We start from the raw sequence: 18505 nt of genomic DNA on the forward strand, positions 1-18505 counted from the left end.
GTGTTATCCATTTTAAGCGCCGCGTATAATACAGACGCCGCGGACGTTCCTCGTTCCTCGAGCAGTTAATATCGCAAGCGTTAGCGTTAGCGTATTTTCGAGCAGCTACTGTAGCATGGGAAATTAAGCTCGTCGAAATTGTAACAGTTCCGAACTCGACTTTGGCGAAAACGACCGCGTTCGTGCACACCGCTTAAACACGCGTACAGTACACGAGGACAGCAGAGGGGGGCCAGGAGGGACCTGTGGGATGATATTAATTATTTCGCCAGTAGCAACCTCTTATTTGCGATTCACTTGACTTTTCGCTCGTAACACGCGTATATGCGCTTCTTGCAAACATACAGGGCGGTGTGCGCGTCGGAATGCCGGTAGCAAAGGGGCGAGGGGGGAAATCGTGACGCGCGCGACTGCGTCGGCGGGGGAGGATCACGAGAGGACGAGAGGAGATCAATTCTCATTTTTCTCGTGTCGATAGTTGCGAAAAGGTCCGATCTATGATCGCAGAATCGAGACGCGTGCGAAAATAGAAATTCGGGACCGCTTACGCCGACGTTGTTTCCAGCTGAATTTAGTATTATGTAAATTCGCCCTTTTTCTCGTCTCTTTTCCCTCTTTTCTCTTTCTCTATAAATTACCGATAAGATCGTAATCTGGAGAAGCGCCTTGAATCGAGAGAGAATCGTCGTGAGTGGTTTACTGACGCCGGGAAAAAATCGTCGAGTTTTAACGAGATCTAAAGGATTACCACGTGGTTTCTGTTAAAAAAAAATGGATCACTTCCCCACGTTGAACGATATCCTCGAGATTTAAACTCATCGTGTTTCCTCACGATCGATATATTGCTATGTCGAGATTTATTTATTTACACCTCACGTCGGGAAGCGTCGAAATGCAAGATCAACATGCAAGAACGGCGCGACGAGGAGAGATATTTAGATTGCACACGGCTGCGATTCTCAAGACTTCTCGCCTGAATTGAATATTTCAACTTGTTTCTCTCGAGATAAAATTGATATAACAAGCCATGCGGCTTGTTATCGGTAAAAACCTCGAGCACGTCGTCCGTCGGAAACGTGTCAGAAGCAAATACACTTTTCGAGATAATACGAGCGGCTTTGTTCGCTGAAAAGTCAATCCTCCGCGCGCGGGTCTCGCTGCGATTAATTCGCGATATCAAATTTACGTTCCACGAGGAAAATCGCATCTACCGATTGTCCGATCGAGAGTGCGCGCAGGCCAAGTTGAATCACCTCTGTGAGGTGCCTGCGCCAAGTAATTACCTATTTCCGTCCGTTAAACAAGACATACTTAATTTCCCCGAGCGAAAGAGGGCAAGGATACACCCTGCTCAAACACAAGTGTGAAAGTTTAAATTACTCCGTGAAAGCGAGGGAGTGAAGTGTCTATCTCGGTGTCAAAACTCCAGGCGTCATGGCAAGCCGGACGAACGTTGGACGGAGGACGGATAAATATCTAGAGCTACAGGGAGCTACGGGCTCGAAGTTAAAATACAAAATTCAAGTCGACGACATTGGCGCGCGTCATTTTCATCGCGGGAGTTAGCCGAGAAATAAGCATACGAAACGTGCTTCCGCCGAGTTAGATCTGCGTGCGACTGCATGCACGCTGTAATCAATTTGTCTCACAATCAGTTTGAGTACATACGTAATATTGCCGGGACATCATCAACAAATTATTATCGATTATTATTACTCGCTGATTAAAAAGAGAGGGCAACGTGGAACTTTCGAGATAGAATTATGAACGAAGAAACCGTCTGCGGCGTTAACGCAGATGCAGTGCGCGCGGAAATCCTAAATCGGAACACGAATTCCCACAACGTGGCTTGATAGCGCGCTTCGAGCTAAGGCTGATCTGTCCTCCAGATCTGTTCTCTGTCTTGCTTCCATTATTATTATGCGCGACGGGTGCACATATTCGCGTAGTGGTAGAGTCTCGGGAGATAATGGAGAGGAGGGGGAGGGGGTGCAGACCGACGATAACTTACAATTGGGAGCCTCTTCGTCGAGTGCGCCTCTCCTCGTCAGGTACCAGAGGTTGAATCACAGCTGGTGCCACGGCTACGGGTGACGAGTCCAGCTTAATCATTTTCTCTTCATCCGCCACGATCTCGTAGGGCTTCACCGCGCGAAAGGACGACCTGCGCGCTTGGTGCCGCTCTTCAGGCTCTCGGACGCCTGCGAAGCACACGATCGTCGACGTTTTCAGGCCAATTATATTATCGTGAAATATTTAATGCGACCCGTTATGAGCGATTAGATCGTCTCGAGTAATGACCCCGCCGTCGAAATTAATGGAAGTGGAGTAGTTAAAAGAATATCACGGACGCTGATAAATCGCTCTTCGACGACGAGGGTCTTGGGTTTATCGGCGTGACTGGAAATCGAAGGGTTTCTCGCGCGTTTCCGTCCCGCGATCTTAACTTGGAAAAGGAGAATATACGTCAAAGTCGAGGTAAATCGAAATCGAGAGGAAAATTGAGACAACTGAAGTTTTATGAATGAAATGACTCGACGACTTGTTTATTCTTGCTGGTGAAATGTTTCTCGTAAAAACTCCGCCGTCGGATCATCGAAAAACATATAATCGGAAAACACGCGTTATTATTTCAAAAGAGATATCCATTTTATTAACGCACCGTATATATTGTGATACATTAATATCTCGCATTTATTCTCGTACTTCCCTTTACCTTTACCGACATGACAATGGCACACAGAAAATATACAATAAGGTCGAATCTATATCAAAGTATCGAAATATCATTTATTCGACAACAAAGACCTGAGAGAGGGTTAAATATATTCGAAAGAAATAAAATAGTCGGCGGCGTTCCTGCACCGAAGTACAATGCCCCGTCGAGTGTCAATGTTGTTTCCCTCTGTAATGCAGGAAGCAATGTTATTCAGCTCTTGCCTCCACAGTACGGAGAAACAGCATAGGTCGCGACACAAACAGGGTGTCGGGATAGATTTTCGCGCGACTGTGAATACGAGAGTCCAGAAAATATTCGAGTTACAATAGATCGGGGAGTCGTAGAATTGTTTGACGATCTATAGACTCGGTACGCCGCGCCGCATAGGTATCTTTATAATCTCATCTTTTATTCCTCCTCTTTTCCAAGATTAATCTTCGAAACGTTTTCATTACAACATTTTAATTAAAATCTCGAGACATTTAATATCAAGAAGGGGAAGGTGAGACACGATGTCTCAGCGTCTAGCGGAGCGTTCTCGCTCGAACGTTGTTCATTCGAGAGAGGAGATCGAGATCGTGTTTAGAACACCTCATGTACCAACACGTGCGCTTTCAACCTGGACCGGCAGTACGTTTCTTCGCGAGCTACCCTCTCAAACGGGAAATTCTTACGCGACCTCGCAATTCGCACGAAATGCTCTTATCGGGCGCAGGTATCGGCGAGGGCCTCAATCAAGATTTGCCTTTATTTTCTCTTCCTTTATTTTCTCTCGCGAGGTAGCGCGCGAGATCGGTTCCTGCGCAACAGCGCGGTCACATCGAGCATCGAAATAAAGCCATAAAACGCGGCGAAAAGCACTCGGAAGCTCGAACAACGCCTGCATGCGCGCTTCGCGCGGTGGCTTTAAAACCATATTACGCTTCTCCGCGACGTGTCGGAAATAGTTTCTACAGGAAGTACGTTGCAAGTTCTCTCCGTGTGGGAGAGAGTGAGAGAGAGAGAGGTTGTGGCCGAACGAAGAGAGAGAAAAGCCGAATTCCCATGTCGAGCTTGTTTGGCGCTTTCGATCGCGCAGACCGGCGCAATAATATATTAAAGTTACACAGAGTGTCATAGAAGCAGATCTCGGGATTCGTGATACGCGCACACACACACACACACACACACACGGCAGACACGCGATTGAACTGAACACACGAAAATGGGAATTCTGAAACTACTGGGTTGGCAACTAAGTGATTGCGGATTTTAAATAAGAATGAAAATTCAAAATTTTTAATTTGCTTTTTAAAATTTTTTTCAATGCATGTATGCGATACATTGAGCTTCTCTGCAATATCACGTGTTGTGCTATGACGATCTGAATCGATAACGGCCTTGATATGGGTCTCATCGACTTCAACTGGACGGCCAGATCGTTATTCGCATTTTTCAATGAAAAATCACCAGAACGAAATCTGGCAAACCAATTTTGACACTGCCTTTCTTTCAAGGCTTCATTCCCATATACGGCACATAGCTTCTTGTGTGCTTGCGATGCGTTCTTGCCTTTTCGGAAATAATACAATAAAATATCTGTCTCAAGTGCACGTCTTGCTCTTCCATTTTTAAATTGGGATAAAAACAAAAGAACTAAAGAACTAATCGATATAATTTTTGTACTAAATGAAAGGTAGAAGTCCAAACAATAAGAAAAAAATATAGGTTAGGTTAGGTACTTTGAACACGTTAACGAAACAAAAGAAAGTGTAAAATCCATCTGTCGACAAAATCCGCAATCACTTAGTTGCCAACCCAAAGTTACGCGCCCGGCATTTAAACGCGCTCACGCGTTTACCTGCGGCGAGACATTTGACGATATCCTCGACGAGCGTCGTCACGGACGTCGATTAGAGCGAAACATTTTTAGTCGAGAGCTTTCGATCGAAAATTCAAACGCACAAAAGATCTCGCTCGCGTACACGCGCATCTTTCGATTATCTCTCTCTCTCTCTCTCTCTCTCCCTCTTTCACCTTCTCCCTCCCTCCCCCCTTTCTCTTCTCTATCCGAGAAGTGTCCAGGAAAAGCATTGAATTTTGAAACATCAATGACGCGCGGGCATCAACAACGACGTAAAAGCGTATGACGAGTCGCGGTGAGGGACGCGCGATGGCCGAAATACGCTTAGCGAAAATCGGCTTACTCATTTCTTCGAGGTCGCTCTCGCCTTTGATGGAAACGTCGGACCGGCGCATCCACATAATGGAGAGAATCGTGTATAAACCGGGGTTGAAGCAGGCAGCTTCGGAGCACGCAACGGGGTGAGACGACGCGCGGGGGTGGAGCTGTTGCTCGCTCGACAAGGTCTATTCGATTATCCTGGTCGGTAGCTTTTAGGCCAGAGACTGCCCTTAGGGCCTCCGAGCTCTACCGAGCAGTGCACGTGCCCTTCCTTCCTTCGAGACTCGCCTTTGCCGTTTGTGGATGCCACTCGTGAGAACTCGCGCGAACGCGCGCGCAACACGCGGAGAAATCGGACCATCGGCTTCGAGCGTTATTGTTGGGAAAGCGCGAAGGGGGCGAAGGGGGCGAAGGGAATTGAGAATTTCGGCTGCCTCGGCGGCCGCGAGGATCGAAGGTAGCAGAAGTTCTCTCCCGGGGCTTAGTCGGAGAGAGAGGCGGAAGATGCCGTTCTGCGGGAGAATATGCGAGGAAGTGGTGTTATGCGCGCGAGATATACTGCGCCCGTTAGAGTGCATCGCTATCGGTAAACGGCTTCTGCTGTTTCGGCGGAACCTCTCTGCTGGGATGAAGTCATGCAAAACAGCCGCGATATTTCAGAAATGAAGTAAAAGCGCGCGACGGATAGGGGGAATCGCGTTAACCCTAACGCGAGCGTGCGACGTGCCTCGCATACCGGTACATACCGAAATCGCGCCATCTTCGCTATTCTTTCGCTCTTTACTCCGCCTGTTCAGAGTGTTCAGGTGTCGTCACGAGATATACGAGCTTACCGAGCTTACCGAGCTTGTTAGCCGAAGTAACAACCGCAGAAAAAGAGAGAGGTACACCGCCTCGCAGAGACGTACGCCTAAAGATAACGTGTTTCCTACATTGTATCTTCCGTTCGGCAAATTCACCACGTACTTGAGGAAAGAACAGAAAGCACACGCATCGTGAAAAGAGAAAGAGAGGCGATCTCTCGATCAGCTCGAAATTCCCTCTCGTCTACCGCGACGAGTCTGCCGAACGCACCTTGCGCCGAGATCGATGCTCTCTGCTGGGCGGCGGCGATGGCCATCGCGTTGAGGCCGCTGCTCCCGGGCGTGGCGTAAACGTCGTAAGCGGACGCTCGTCTCGGCAGCTGAACCGGAAGACCTAGGCCGATGTCGGGATGCGCGGGCTGCACGCCGCCGCCGGTCATCGCGGCCGCGGTTTTGATCTCGTCGTCGTAGGACCTCTGCCTGGTCATGTGCGATTTACGGCGGATCGTGCCGCCACCGCGACGAGCGCGACGTCGACGTTCCTCCTCGTCGTCCAGGTCGCCGCACTCCTGCTCCATCCCTTTAACAGTCGCCAGTCGGAAGACGTTACGACGGGCTCGATCGCGACGGGCAAAGCGACGGATGTTGCGGCTACGCGTTTTTAAGCACTTTACTTCGCTGAACGATCGATGGCCTTTCGCGTCAAGTCGACGATCTTTCGGATCTTTCGGATCGTCCCATCTGACTAGACTAGATTCTTTGCTGACGTCGACGCTGCATCGACGCTGCGTCAACTGCGCGTAACATTTTCGCGATGTACAGTCGCGATTTATACAATTTGATATCTAGAAGATGTCGTATAGATGCCGCCGGCTGATTATTAATAAGTCAGTATCACATTCAAGTCGAATGATATATCGATTTGACCCGAGTCTGATATAAGCTGAATAACAACTATAGATCGTCGACGTCTACATGTCTTCCAGAGTCGCGATGGGATATTTTAGAAATATCAAAAAATCGACCGTTGACTTCCATATGTCTTGAGCTTGATTTCGAGGCGGAGGTCTTTATCGCCTTGTGAACATTGTGAACACACGATCGCTCTGCAACCTCATAGCTTTCTGTTTTCTTAATGATCCTCACCACCCGCCTGCGCCGGTATGATGCACATCCTTTGGGGACTGGTCGCTCTGCCTCTGTCAGCCTGATGACGGTCGGGCGAGCCACCCCTCGACTTGCTCTTCCGGTCCAGGTCGCGTTCCCATCTGAGCTCCTCGCGGCGCTCCCCTGCAACCTTTCGAAACTACAACATTACGATACATAGATTAGGGAACGATGCGGGAGACGTCACCACATGTAGGCCGTGAGTAAGGGCAGGGCCCCGGCACGACAGGGGGTGCAAGTACGATTATGCAGCCACAGACTGACACCTAAAAGCTGACGATTAGATCAACGCACAGTTATCAGCTTGCGAGAGCTCGTGAATTCCTGTGGTCGTTCGGATGATCGAATGTAGCTGGCCGCGCGCGCGTGCTGCATCAGGCCGGTTCCGCTTGAACTCGATTTCACTCGGACGAGAACGAAGCTATTGAGTCACCAGGGAGAGTCAGACTCGCCGCGAGCTACCGGATACTATTATACCCGCGCGAAGCTCATTCGTATAGCTCATTGTTGGCAGCAATTAGGGAATCGCGACTGAATGAATGGTTACGTTGAATAGTTCTATAGGTATTAAGAGAGGTATTCCGTGGAACCGCGAACTATCCAGGCGATTACTGGCTGATATGGGTATTTGGGCGGCGGACCCCTCGAATTTGTCTCGAATAGAGTGCGTGTACCTGTCAGTTTCAGCTGTGTTTATATTCGTCTTCGGTTCGGAAGGAAATTAATCCCGTTAAATTTTCTCTCACGAGACTTAACGCGAGCGACTTTCTTAGATCGTCAGGCAAAAGAACGCGCGGTAAATTCGGAAACAAAACGTCACCTGATGCCGAGCTTCGGCTTTTCCCGCGAATCGATTACCGCTCGAACAAATGACAAGCTCCTTCCTCGGTGAACAAAACGATTGATTGCATCGGTATGACGTGAATCCGTTTTGCATGGTTTAAACAAAAAGCTGTCGCCCACCTGCACACTGCGACAAAGATATTTCGCCGTGTTCGAGAGAGTGAGAGGAAGAGAGAGGGAGAGGAAGAGGAGAAGGGGGAGAGAGAGAGAGAGAGAGAGAGAGAGAGAGAGAGAGAGAGAGAGTTGGCAAACGTTGGTAAACCGCTCCGATGGCGAAAATTAATAGCGTCTCCGGCATGCTTGCGGCTAACAAGGAGGCGGGCCGGTCGCCACGAGAACCACCCGGAGCTTGCGATAATAATGAAATGGCCGCGTCCGAAAATTAACTTCGTCCAAGCTTCGTCACGCGATCTCACCGGCGCGGTGAGCGGCATAATTACACATCGGCAGCAATTAAAGTCGGTCGGAAGAGGAGCGTGGGCGCTCTGTGTATTTCTCTCGTGTCGGCCACGTACGAGATGCTTGCGGCGTTAAGACGAGCGTTAGCCCTTCGTGGCGCGAGCTATTTCCGGATTTGCTCACCAGCCAGTCCACGTTCCAATCCAGCGTAGCTGAATTCGCGTCCTCTCGTTATTTCGATATCGATATGTTACGCGTTAACTCCCCTCCCAGTCGCCGCGCACTGCAAGTTCTCGTTCTCTTGGAAGCCTGACAGAGAAAGAAAGAGAGAGAGAGAGAGAGAGAGAGAGAGAGAGAGAAGGGAATTTCCCGTGAAACATTTATACGCACGTGAAATTCGTCGTAGATGGCGGCAATGCACAAAGCGCGCAAATTTAAAACGGGAGAATAGATTTTATACGCTAGGAATAAATTTGATTGAAAAACATGGCGGCTGAAACAGGTCGCTAAAACAGTCCCCGAAGAGGAGCGTTCGTAAGGATTAATGCGCGGCGAGTAAGGCTCGAAGTCGCAGAAGCGCGCGAGATTATGAGCCGCGGTCGGCGCGATGCCGCGCGTCTCGTTCTCGTCCGCCACAAATCGTCGCTGGCTCTGCAGCCGAAGGGTGACGGTGTAGCAGAACGCAAAAGCCACTTTCGAGCACCTGTCGCGTGCGCGCGCGCAAATATTCACGGCGATGCAGCGCACGAACGTTTTAACACCGCCGCCGACGCGACGGCGCCGACGAGCGCGCAAAGACACCCCCGGTATGTCGCGATAATGTCCTTCCGGCGAAACGATGTTACAACGCCCCGTCGTACTTTGTCATCGCCAAGTCTATTTGAGGGAACTGGGTCGCCGCGTCGAGCCGGCGATTTCCGAACTTCACGCCGCGAGGATGCATCGGACAGCGGGGATGCACCACCATGCCGCGCATCACTCGAGCGGTGATGGTGGCGGCGGCGGCGGCGGTGGTGGTAGTGAATTATCGCTCAGCCGGTGGTAAATTATCCAATAGGTGTCTAGCCAGCACGTCTAAGTGCACGTACAGCTGAGAGAGAGAGAGAGAGAGAGAAGGGAGGGGGAGAGCCGATGCCGGTAGCGCAATGTAGGGCGCCTCGCGAGCGTAACGTAAGCGCCAAATGCAAGTTTAATCCGGTCGCAAATGTATCTGCTGCACTTACAGCGTCGCGTGAGACGCCGATAAATGTACGACGGCTGCGCGCACTTCGGACGCGCCGCGCGTCGCAAGTAGTCGAAACGTAATTAAACGAGAGCCAACCGAGAGCCCCGGAGAAAGAGAGCAAACGCGTGTGTTCCGCGGTTCTTGAGGATCGCTCGAGCAGGCGGCGAACTCCCGAGTTGAGAGAGGAGGCTGTTGCGAGAGACATATGATCCTTTTGATGAGAAGTTAATGGCAGAATCACACGCGCGACTCCGAGACGTGGTATTTGCGCGATAATCCGATTGACACACCGCCAGCGAGCGGATTTTAATCGCTACGATCGTAGTTCGGCGCCTCGCGTTTGTGCCTCGCACGTAATTGCCATCGCACGCCGCGCCGTCATCCGTCAAACGTCGCGATTGCATTCGCCGTGATTTTGCCCCGTGCCGTAGCATCGTCCTTTCGTCGTTCCATCCATCAGACCGTATTTAGTGGCACACAAGCTGCGCGGAACCGACGCGAAAGCTGTGACGTGCGCGCGCGCGCGAAGTGGATTGTCCATCTCGAGATGGACAAAACGCCGGCGACAATTACGGCGAGGAAGATAAAAACGCGTCCGCGTCGCGTTCTCGCGAGCGGCTGCCACCAATAAACTCCGGAATTAGAGTCCACCCTCGTAAATACGCCCTCGTAAATACCCCCGTCGGGTTTACGTACGCCTACGCCTAAGAGTGCCTGCGTAAATGTTCGTTGGACGTATTTCATCACGTCGAGGCGAAAATCGGACAAAACGGATTTACGACCTCCGCCCTGCGCTCCGCGCCCTGAATCCGCCCCCTCTGGGGATGCTTGCCTTGCTGCTCGGGCGTCAAACTCGCGAATGAATGATGAAATCGGCACGCGTTGTACGTCAAAAGAAATCAAGTGACACGGAATTCTCGTAGACGCCGGAAAAATAACGGGAAAGAGGGGGAGAGAGAGAGAGAGAGAAAGACAGAACAATTCGACAGAAATATGCTCATTGACACTCTCGCGGTCTCTCTCCCATTCATTGGTGGCCGCGGGCGACGGGAACGAAACGACACGGCGCACACTGCAACCGGACGGATTTGGTAAATTAAAAAAGTAAGGGAGGCGAGGCGAAGAGCTTGGAAGCGCGAATCGGTCGGTCGAAAGCCGTAATTTTTCCTCCTATCGTAATTTCTCCGCTTGTCATAATTTTTCCACCTAAGCGCAGAGATTTTAGCGACTCGATCGCCTGCGTTCTCTCTCGCCTCCGCGAGCGCGCGCGCGCGACTCGCTCCCTCCCTCATTTCAATTTCGTTCCAGTCTCTTCCGTTTCCGCAGTCGTTTCCGCTCCATCGTTCGCTCGATTACTCTGCCGAGCGACAAAAACCACTTGTCGATAAATTCTCACGGGGTGAGGCGTCTACCGGGCCTTCAAGCTGTCGGCTCGCAACAATGTGAGCCTGCCAGTCTCGCCAGTCTCAGTGGCGCGAGTCGGTCGATACGCGAGACTCGATAAACTCAAGGACATTGACTCGCGTAAATGTCAGATCCTGAGCGCGAATGAACGGATTGCGTCGCGCAGAATGGGAGAACACGTCGCGATGAGGAATCGCGTGCGGAGATTTGGACAGACTAGCGATAATAACGCGCGATTTTCGACGAGACTGCGGGAAAGCGTTAAAATATATACAGGACTACCACCACCACCACCGTGATGAACTTATTATTTCCAGGGATAGAAATAATGTCCCCGAGCCGTCCGAGCTTTTCGGAAAATGGGAATTTCTCGGAGAAAGAGAGAGAACCCTTTGGGATCCATATTTCCGCAGAATGTGAATTACGCGATACAGAGCTAGGAAATATTTCGCGATACGCAATCTCCTTCTCTCCTTTTTGACACGAGTTTAAAATCATTTCTCGCTCCCCCATCATTTTCGCGCGACGTCAGCCACGCGCTGAGGAGAAAAGAGAGAAACTAATCAGATTGGCCCGGAAACGAGCTGCGGTCGAGCTGCGTCCAAGTTCGTTTCAATCCGCGCGATTCGAGCGATGACGTGACAAACGGCTCTCGAGGTGGCGAAATGCACGCGCAGTCACCTTTATTGCGATGCGCTTCCGTCTACTCGGCCGAGTGCTGTGCGCCTACGATCGCCGCGCGACCGCGCGGTAATTACACGTCCGATAATTGTCCGTTCGAGTGTTGAGAGTAATGAGAAGTCTAGCTGGTACACATGCAACGCGCCACGTCGCCGTCGTCGGCGCGCATTCGTCGCGCGTACAACACGCGCAACGTGTGTGTGCGTGCCTGCGAGCACGCACGCGATTACGCACAATAATCGACGAGTAGTCGAGATCAACGTCGCGCTCGGCACCTCGTTAGAGCCGTAGGCGCGCGCAGCGAGAACGCGCGAGCAGCCGGCCGATTAGCGTGTCCGGGCGATTTATGACATCCGTGAATTATCGTCGGCGCATCATTAATAAGTCCTAATAAGCCACTGTCATTAATAAGCCACTGGGCGCGTCGCGAAGCGCGCGATAACGCCGCAAGCCGTTCCGTCAAACGTGCGCTCCGTTGTTGCCGCGAAGGAAAACTCCACGCGACTTTAACCCTTTAACGCCTGACTTTTTTACAAGTGTTTTAAGAATGAAATTTGAGTTTTCTTGAACTGAGACTATAAGTAGTGATAACCAAAAAAATATCAGAATTTCATATCTACGAGAAACTACCTTCCCAAGCAGAAACTACTCCCGGAAGCGAAAAATACGCCCGATCGGTCAAATTTTGTTCTTTTAGTTTTAATAATTTTATTTTCCCACCTAATGGTGGGAAAAATTCCTCGAAACATAAAACTCATATTCAGAACTTGATCTTTATTTACCCGGAATGGAATATAATAAATGAGCACATGAAGTTTCCGCTTTTCGTTTGTTGGTTCCGTTAGTTTGGTTTTCTTTTATCGTTCGTTTTTATCGTTGTTCATTGGTAAATATGACTTGGATCCTAAAAGCATACACGAAATGAGCAACCTGTACGGAGAAAAATGAAGGGTAATCTATACGACATAACTCTGATAGTCAGCTTGACAGCTTTTGAGCTGAAACTTTACTATATTTGTGAGTGAAGTTTATCATTCAGAGCGTCAAGCTTACTATTTCAGAAGAATATCTTATAGATCACCATTTAGATAGTCAATTGTCCCTTCATTTTTCGCCGCATAAAAAACTGTAGGTCACCAGGTTTCACGAAAATAGGTTGATTTCTTGATTTTCGTGTCCACCATATTGGATTCGATCCATTTTGAATTTCTGTATTCTTTTAATTTCACACTTTGCATCTGAGGAAGCTTCCAAATGTATAAAATTATAACAGATACCAATCTATTCATTTATAGCGCACTTCTAGATGTCAGTAACAATGCTAACTATGCCTACTTGGAATTTGACAAAACATGTTATCATTAAAACTGAACTAAAAATAGACTAAACCGAATCTACATACAATCTGCATATACCATTTTTTAAAAGAAGAATTCACCTTTACAGTGCAGGTGCAAAGAAAACGAAAATATCTCCTTTTTTATCTCCTAAGTTATGGATTTTTAAATGCGTTTCTGACGAACTACAGTTAGTATAGCCAGTAGGCGTTAAAGGGTTAAAGCGGCACAGCTGCGCGTTTGCTTCTCTTTAATTATTGATTTGCCAAGTATCGTGATGAACGTACCGGAAGAAAGAAAAAGAGAGAGAGCGAGAGAGAGAGAGAGAAAGAGAGAGAGAGAGAGAGAGAGAAGGAACACGGAATAAAAAGAGACGCCTCTTCCGAACAGAGAGATCCCTTCCACGTGGCTTTTACGCGACGCGAAGTATCTCATCCTCCCGCGAGGTGTGGGACTGCGATAAGAGTGAAATCGCGTCGCAGGACGATAATCAGCGACGTCTCGGAACGTCGTCGCGAGGGCGACTAAACCGCCGGTGAATCGTGTATCGCTGCCGTAGGACGACGTTGCCATAATCAGGAGGAAATAATTCGGCGTCCGTCTCGCGAGCGGGCGAAATGCGCTTTGTTGCATAATGCAGCAGCGTGCGAGAATCACGCGAGTGTGGAGTATGTATAATGCATCTGAGACAACAGCGACGTGTAGCTCAAGCGTTGAAGCGGACACTCAAAGCGTGGTGACGACACGTTGACCTCTCTCGCACGGCTAATTTGACGTGGCGTCGCCGCCGCCACGTGAGACGTTTTTACGTGAAACGATATCTCTTAAGATACTGAATTATGCATCTCGATGGGGAAGGAGGGGATCTCGTGCGATGGTGACTCGCGTGAGAGAGTAACATCGAAAGCCAGTATGACGTCTAACGCACACGCACGCACGCACGCACGCACGCACGCACGCACGCACGCAAAGCGCGCGGCCCTCGTCCCGGATAGTCACGGAATTGTTTATCATGTCCTTTGAATTTCAACTTGAAATTCAACTTGAATTTCAACTGCCCGCGCGCGGAGAGATTATTTTCGTCGTATCGAGCGAGCTGGAATATCACTTCACTCCGTTTAGATCCGCGCAACTTTGTCTCTTCTAGCGCGGAGAAGGAGAATTCCCCTCTTTTCGAGCAAACAATACGAACGAATCCAATCCAATCCTGATCTCGCCGAAATGCCGAGAGGACGATTCGCGACTCGGCGAGGAAGTTGACAATTCCGACGACATGCCGATAGTATCGAGAAATAGCCGCGAGTTCGTTCGCGATAGCCAATGGCGATGGATTCCACGCGAACGTCGCGCAGGTGACGCGAAAGCACAAATCGCCGTGTAGTGCGTCCACGCTTACCTTCTCGAGCTCCTTGAGACTGGCCGGCGAGACGTCCGAATGTCTGCGAATTTCCGGACTCCGCGGCGGCGCTAGTCCGCTTCCGAGCGCGCCGATTTGACTCCCGGTGGGGCCGAGTCGCGCGTCGCTGTGCCTCCTTTGGAGAGCCTCGAGGATCGGCACGTCCAGCAGCGAATCCGTGGACTCCTGCGTCACGATCGGCTGGTCCCTCGAAGCGATCTTTCGGCGGCAGACGCTACATCGCCAGGAAGACTGCAACGTTACCGGGAAAAAGACAATTTCACTCGTCGACGAAGGGCGACGTTAACGCGTGCTGGTCCCCCCCTTCCCCCCCCCCCCCGATGCCTCCTCGTTCCGATGCAGATTGATGCCGGCTCGCAGCCGGGCTATTCATCGACGGAGGACTTGAGAGATAATGGCTTCCCGAATTAGCAATTCAGACTGACACATCGACGAGGCCCGATTAAATCGCAAGATGCGCTCCGCGCATAAATCAAATTCGCGTGGCCGCTCTATATACGCATGCAAAGCGGCCATTGTATTCTCGATACATTGCGATGGGCGAGGCGAGTCGCTCGGGGAACGTGATTAATTAATTGAATCGAATGAAACGCTCGTATATCGGTTAATAGCGCGATGAGAGAGCGGCTCACTCGTCGTCGTAGCACGATAATTCGCGAGCGCATTTTTCACCCGCGCTCTGTCGTGTGGATTTTGTGCGGCTTTTATAGAAAATTATGTGTCATTCTTCCTCCGACATCGGTGTGTATGTATGTGTGTGTGTGTGTGTGTCTAGATGTGCATGACGAACGTTGCGCCGAGATATGTGTGAATATCGCTATAATTTCACCTCGCTGTCGTAAATGTACACGTTTCGTCGTGCCGAATATTGCGTAAATTTCGTGTATTTGCATAATCGAATTATCCGAGCGGTATTTCGGTCCGTCTATAAATAAAGCGAGTAACAACGTTACTCCCGCTGTCTCTTTCGCTCTCAACGGGCGCGGAAACAAAAAGCGGCGAATGAAAGGCGACAAGTCGCGTGAAATACGGGAGAACGCGTTTTTCCGCGGAGTTAAGCGAGATGGTCGCGCAGAATTCCGCCGAGTCCGCGTCGGCCTCCGTTCGTCTCAGTCCCTGCGTTTCCGATCGTGCGTCGATGAATTCATCGTCTGGCCGATTCCAAGTGAAGGATTCGCCCGCGTAACGGAGCCCTGACAGCGGATTCGCCGGAGTAACGCCGCGTCGGCTGATTAATTCGGTCATATCGGCCGGCGCGAGGAGCGAGAAGCGACGAGCCGCGTCGCGTCGCGGCGGGCCGCGAATAAATTTCCATTCGCTTCTCGCGCGGCGGCTCCGGCCTGAGCCGGGCTGATCCGCGCGTTTATGATAATTTAACGCCAGCTTTCGGCCAACTAATTGCTTTCTTTGCCCCTGGATTTAATTATTAACGAGAAGAGAAGCGGCGGTTCTCTCGCGCGGAAGGAATGTAATTGTTTCCGCGGTTCCGGCAAAAGAACGGCCGGGGCGAGTGAATCCCGGTAATTCGGCGCGGTAATTTCGCACGGGCGCCACGTGTTGGCGGGCTGCGGTAGGCCCTCTTGGCGTAACGACGGCACTCGGGGTGAAAATTAGCGAGCAGCGGAAGGTGGATATCGTGATTTACACGGACCGACGTTAAGCCCGGAGTCTCTATTAGGAGTCTTTCGCTGCTCGTCCGCTCGTTCGTGTTCGTCCGTCCGCTCCGTCTGCTCCGTGTCACCGTGAGCCCCCCCGGGGATTTCTTGCCGCCATTTGTCAGCAATTAACTCTCCCTTTGGCATTCGTAGTCCCGCCGAATGCGGCTTGCCGGATCTTGGTCTTCGCTTCGCTTCGGCGTGAGACGAATTTTAGTCAACGTCGATCGGCATTATCGAGTTCTCGGGCGATTCTCGGGCATCTCGTCTGTCACTTTTCTGTGATCGTTTGCGTTTTGTCATAAGTGTATAGAGCGCTCAGAAGGCGACTTTATGAGCCGCTAAGATCGCGCGAGATCACCGCGGCGAAGATTGGAAATCTTGGCGTATTTACATCGGGAACGGGAGAAAGATTAAACAATGATCGCGAGTCGCACCGAGACTTTACAGTTAATGATGCGAAATGTGGTGAGGGGGGGGGGGGTGAGTGGGGCGGCGATTTCAGTCGTAAGGCGCGAACGAGAGGTAAACATTGAGGGGAAGCAGCGACGATAAAACTGCTGCGATTAATTACGGCGCCAGCCGCGAAATTAGATTTTCACGTTCGATTCGGCCAGCCCTCCGTTCTCCTCCTCCTCCTCCCTCCCTCCTCTTCCTCCCAGGTCGTCTTCTCGCCTGTGTTTTCCTCTCGTCCGGTCCGACGATTAATTTCGCGCGCCCGGCCGCCGTCCAATCTCGTTTTACGGCAATATTTACCGGCGCGTAGAACAATGAACGGTGCCGGTTAATTAGAGCGCGGCAGCGGCGTGCAAACTCACCGGATCGTCGGAATTCGTTGTCGTTGAATACGAGGCGCAGTCCTCGCAGACCTTGTGTAGACACTCGCAACAAGTTCGCGAGACTTCCTCAGGGGCGAAGGACTTCCGGCATACTCTGCAGTCGTCCCCGCTGCTTATCTTGCCGACCGTTTCTGACTTTCTGCAACACCGGACTCGGTGAGTCTCGTTTGTAGCGCCGGCGATTGACCGATCGCGAGCGTGATCGTCAGGCTTCCAAGCACTCGCACAAAGTATTGGGTTGGCAACTAAGTGATTGCGGATTTTAAATAAGAATGAAAATTCAAAATTTTTAATTTGCTTTTTAAAATTTTTTTCAATGCATGTATGCGATACATTGAGCTTCTCTGCAATATCCACGTGTTGTGCTATGACGATCTGAATCGATAACGGCCTTGATATGGGTCTCATCGACTTCAACTGGACGGCCAGATCGTTATTCGCATGTTTCAATGAAAAATCACCAGAACGAAATCTGGCAAATCAATTTTGACACTGCCTTTCTTTCAAGGCTTCATTCCCATATACGGCACATAACTTCTTGTGTGCTTGCGATGCGTTCTTGCCTTTTCGGAAATAATACAATAAAATATGTTTGAAGTGCACATCTTGCTCTTCCATTTTTAAATTGGGATAAAAACAAAACTAAAGAACTAATCGATATAATTTTTGTACTAAATGAAAGCTAGAAGTCCAAACAATAAGAAAAAATATAGGTTAGGTACTTTGAACACGTTAACGAAACAAAAGAAAGTGTAAAATCCATCTGTCGACAAAATCCGCAATCACTTAGTTGCCAGCCCAATACTACGTGACGCAATGATATCTGTGTGTGTTGCAGTGTAAACAGAGCATGCTTCTACGAGTACGAAACAATTGCGAGAGACAATGATGACGGATACGCGTATCGAAATGTCGGGTTGTTGAATCGAAGCAAATTTTTTATCACGACATATTTCAGTACGCCTTTTTCTTCTCGGCGTTATCGGGAAGGCGAAAAGCGACATTTTATCATGCGCCGAAGTACGTAACGTCCAATGATCCACGAAGACATAATTATCGATTATCCTTTTCACACACACACACACACATACACACGTATTACCGATTTCTCCGTCGGCGGAGACGTATTTGCTGTGTCGCGTGTTTGCTATTTCGCGCTGCGAAGGCGCCGTCGTCAGGCGTCCGGCCGTGAAATTCGGTGCAATGGCTCGGCTGTCCGCCGCCGAGCGGTATTCTCGTTATTTGCTTTGGCGCGGGTTACTTAGCTGACCGAGAACGAATCAATCCACGAGCCCTTAATGGACGAGCTGTATTAAATTTCGCACGGTCGGCGAACGCGCGGACCGAGCCGAGCCGCTCTCGACGACAGAAATGGAGGTCGTTCATGCTCGTTTAAACTGACGGTGAACTTCACCGGCCGCGTCTATCGCGCGGATAACGTCCGTTACGTTCCCGGTAGGTGCGTTCCCGTCGAGTAAATTTTCGTTCGCTCGGTGCAAGATAGCGCGCGGCTCGCGAATTGTCCGCGACAGCTCTATTATCCGGACGGAAACGTTTTCGAATAGATCGCCGCGCTAGTCGAAATGGCCAGTTGAACGTTCGCCGTGAGAACGTCGAAACGAATCGTTCGATCGAATTTTAACCAAGAAAATTCCACATATTATGCTGAAATATTGCAGATCGACGCCGCCGATCTCAGCGATGGCGTATCGATACAATTTAATGTCATAACGCGCGCGATATTAACGTTTATTTTCTCGTCATTCACTCGTCGCCTACGAAACTTTAACTTTACGTTATTCACAAAGCCCGGATATACTACATACCTCTCGTTGCGCGCGTTTCCCGACAA

At 50.2% G+C, this 18505-nt stretch overlaps 1 protein-coding gene across 7 annotated transcripts in view; it reads right to left on the reverse strand.

Moving 5' to 3' along the window:
* Fife (regulating synaptic membrane exocytosis protein fife) overlaps positions 1–18505 on the reverse strand; it is a 174872-nt gene that overhangs the window by 73586 nt on the left and 82781 nt on the right. For 6 of the 7 annotated variants that reach the window (XM_025300134.1, XM_011143115.3, XM_025300136.1 and 3 more), the window contains 5 exons: positions 16633–16792; positions 14139–14390; positions 6833–6992; positions 5958–6266; positions 2012–2201 (listed from right to left, as the gene is read on the reverse strand). In XM_025300134.1, the coding sequence (XP_025155919.1) occupies positions 2012–2201; positions 5958–6266; positions 6833–6992; positions 14139–14390; positions 16633–16792 (1071 nt within the window). The remainder of the gene's footprint in view (positions 1–2011; positions 2202–5957; positions 6267–6832; positions 6993–14138; positions 14391–16632; positions 16793–18505) is intronic. The other variant, XM_025300137.1, reaches the window with a different exon arrangement.

Source organism: Harpegnathos saltator, unplaced genomic scaffold, assembly GCF_003227715.2.
Source record: "Harpegnathos saltator strain DR-91 unplaced genomic scaffold, Hsal_v8.6 scaffold33, whole genome shotgun sequence".
NCBI lineage: Eukaryota > Metazoa > Arthropoda > Insecta > Hymenoptera > Formicidae > Harpegnathos > Harpegnathos saltator.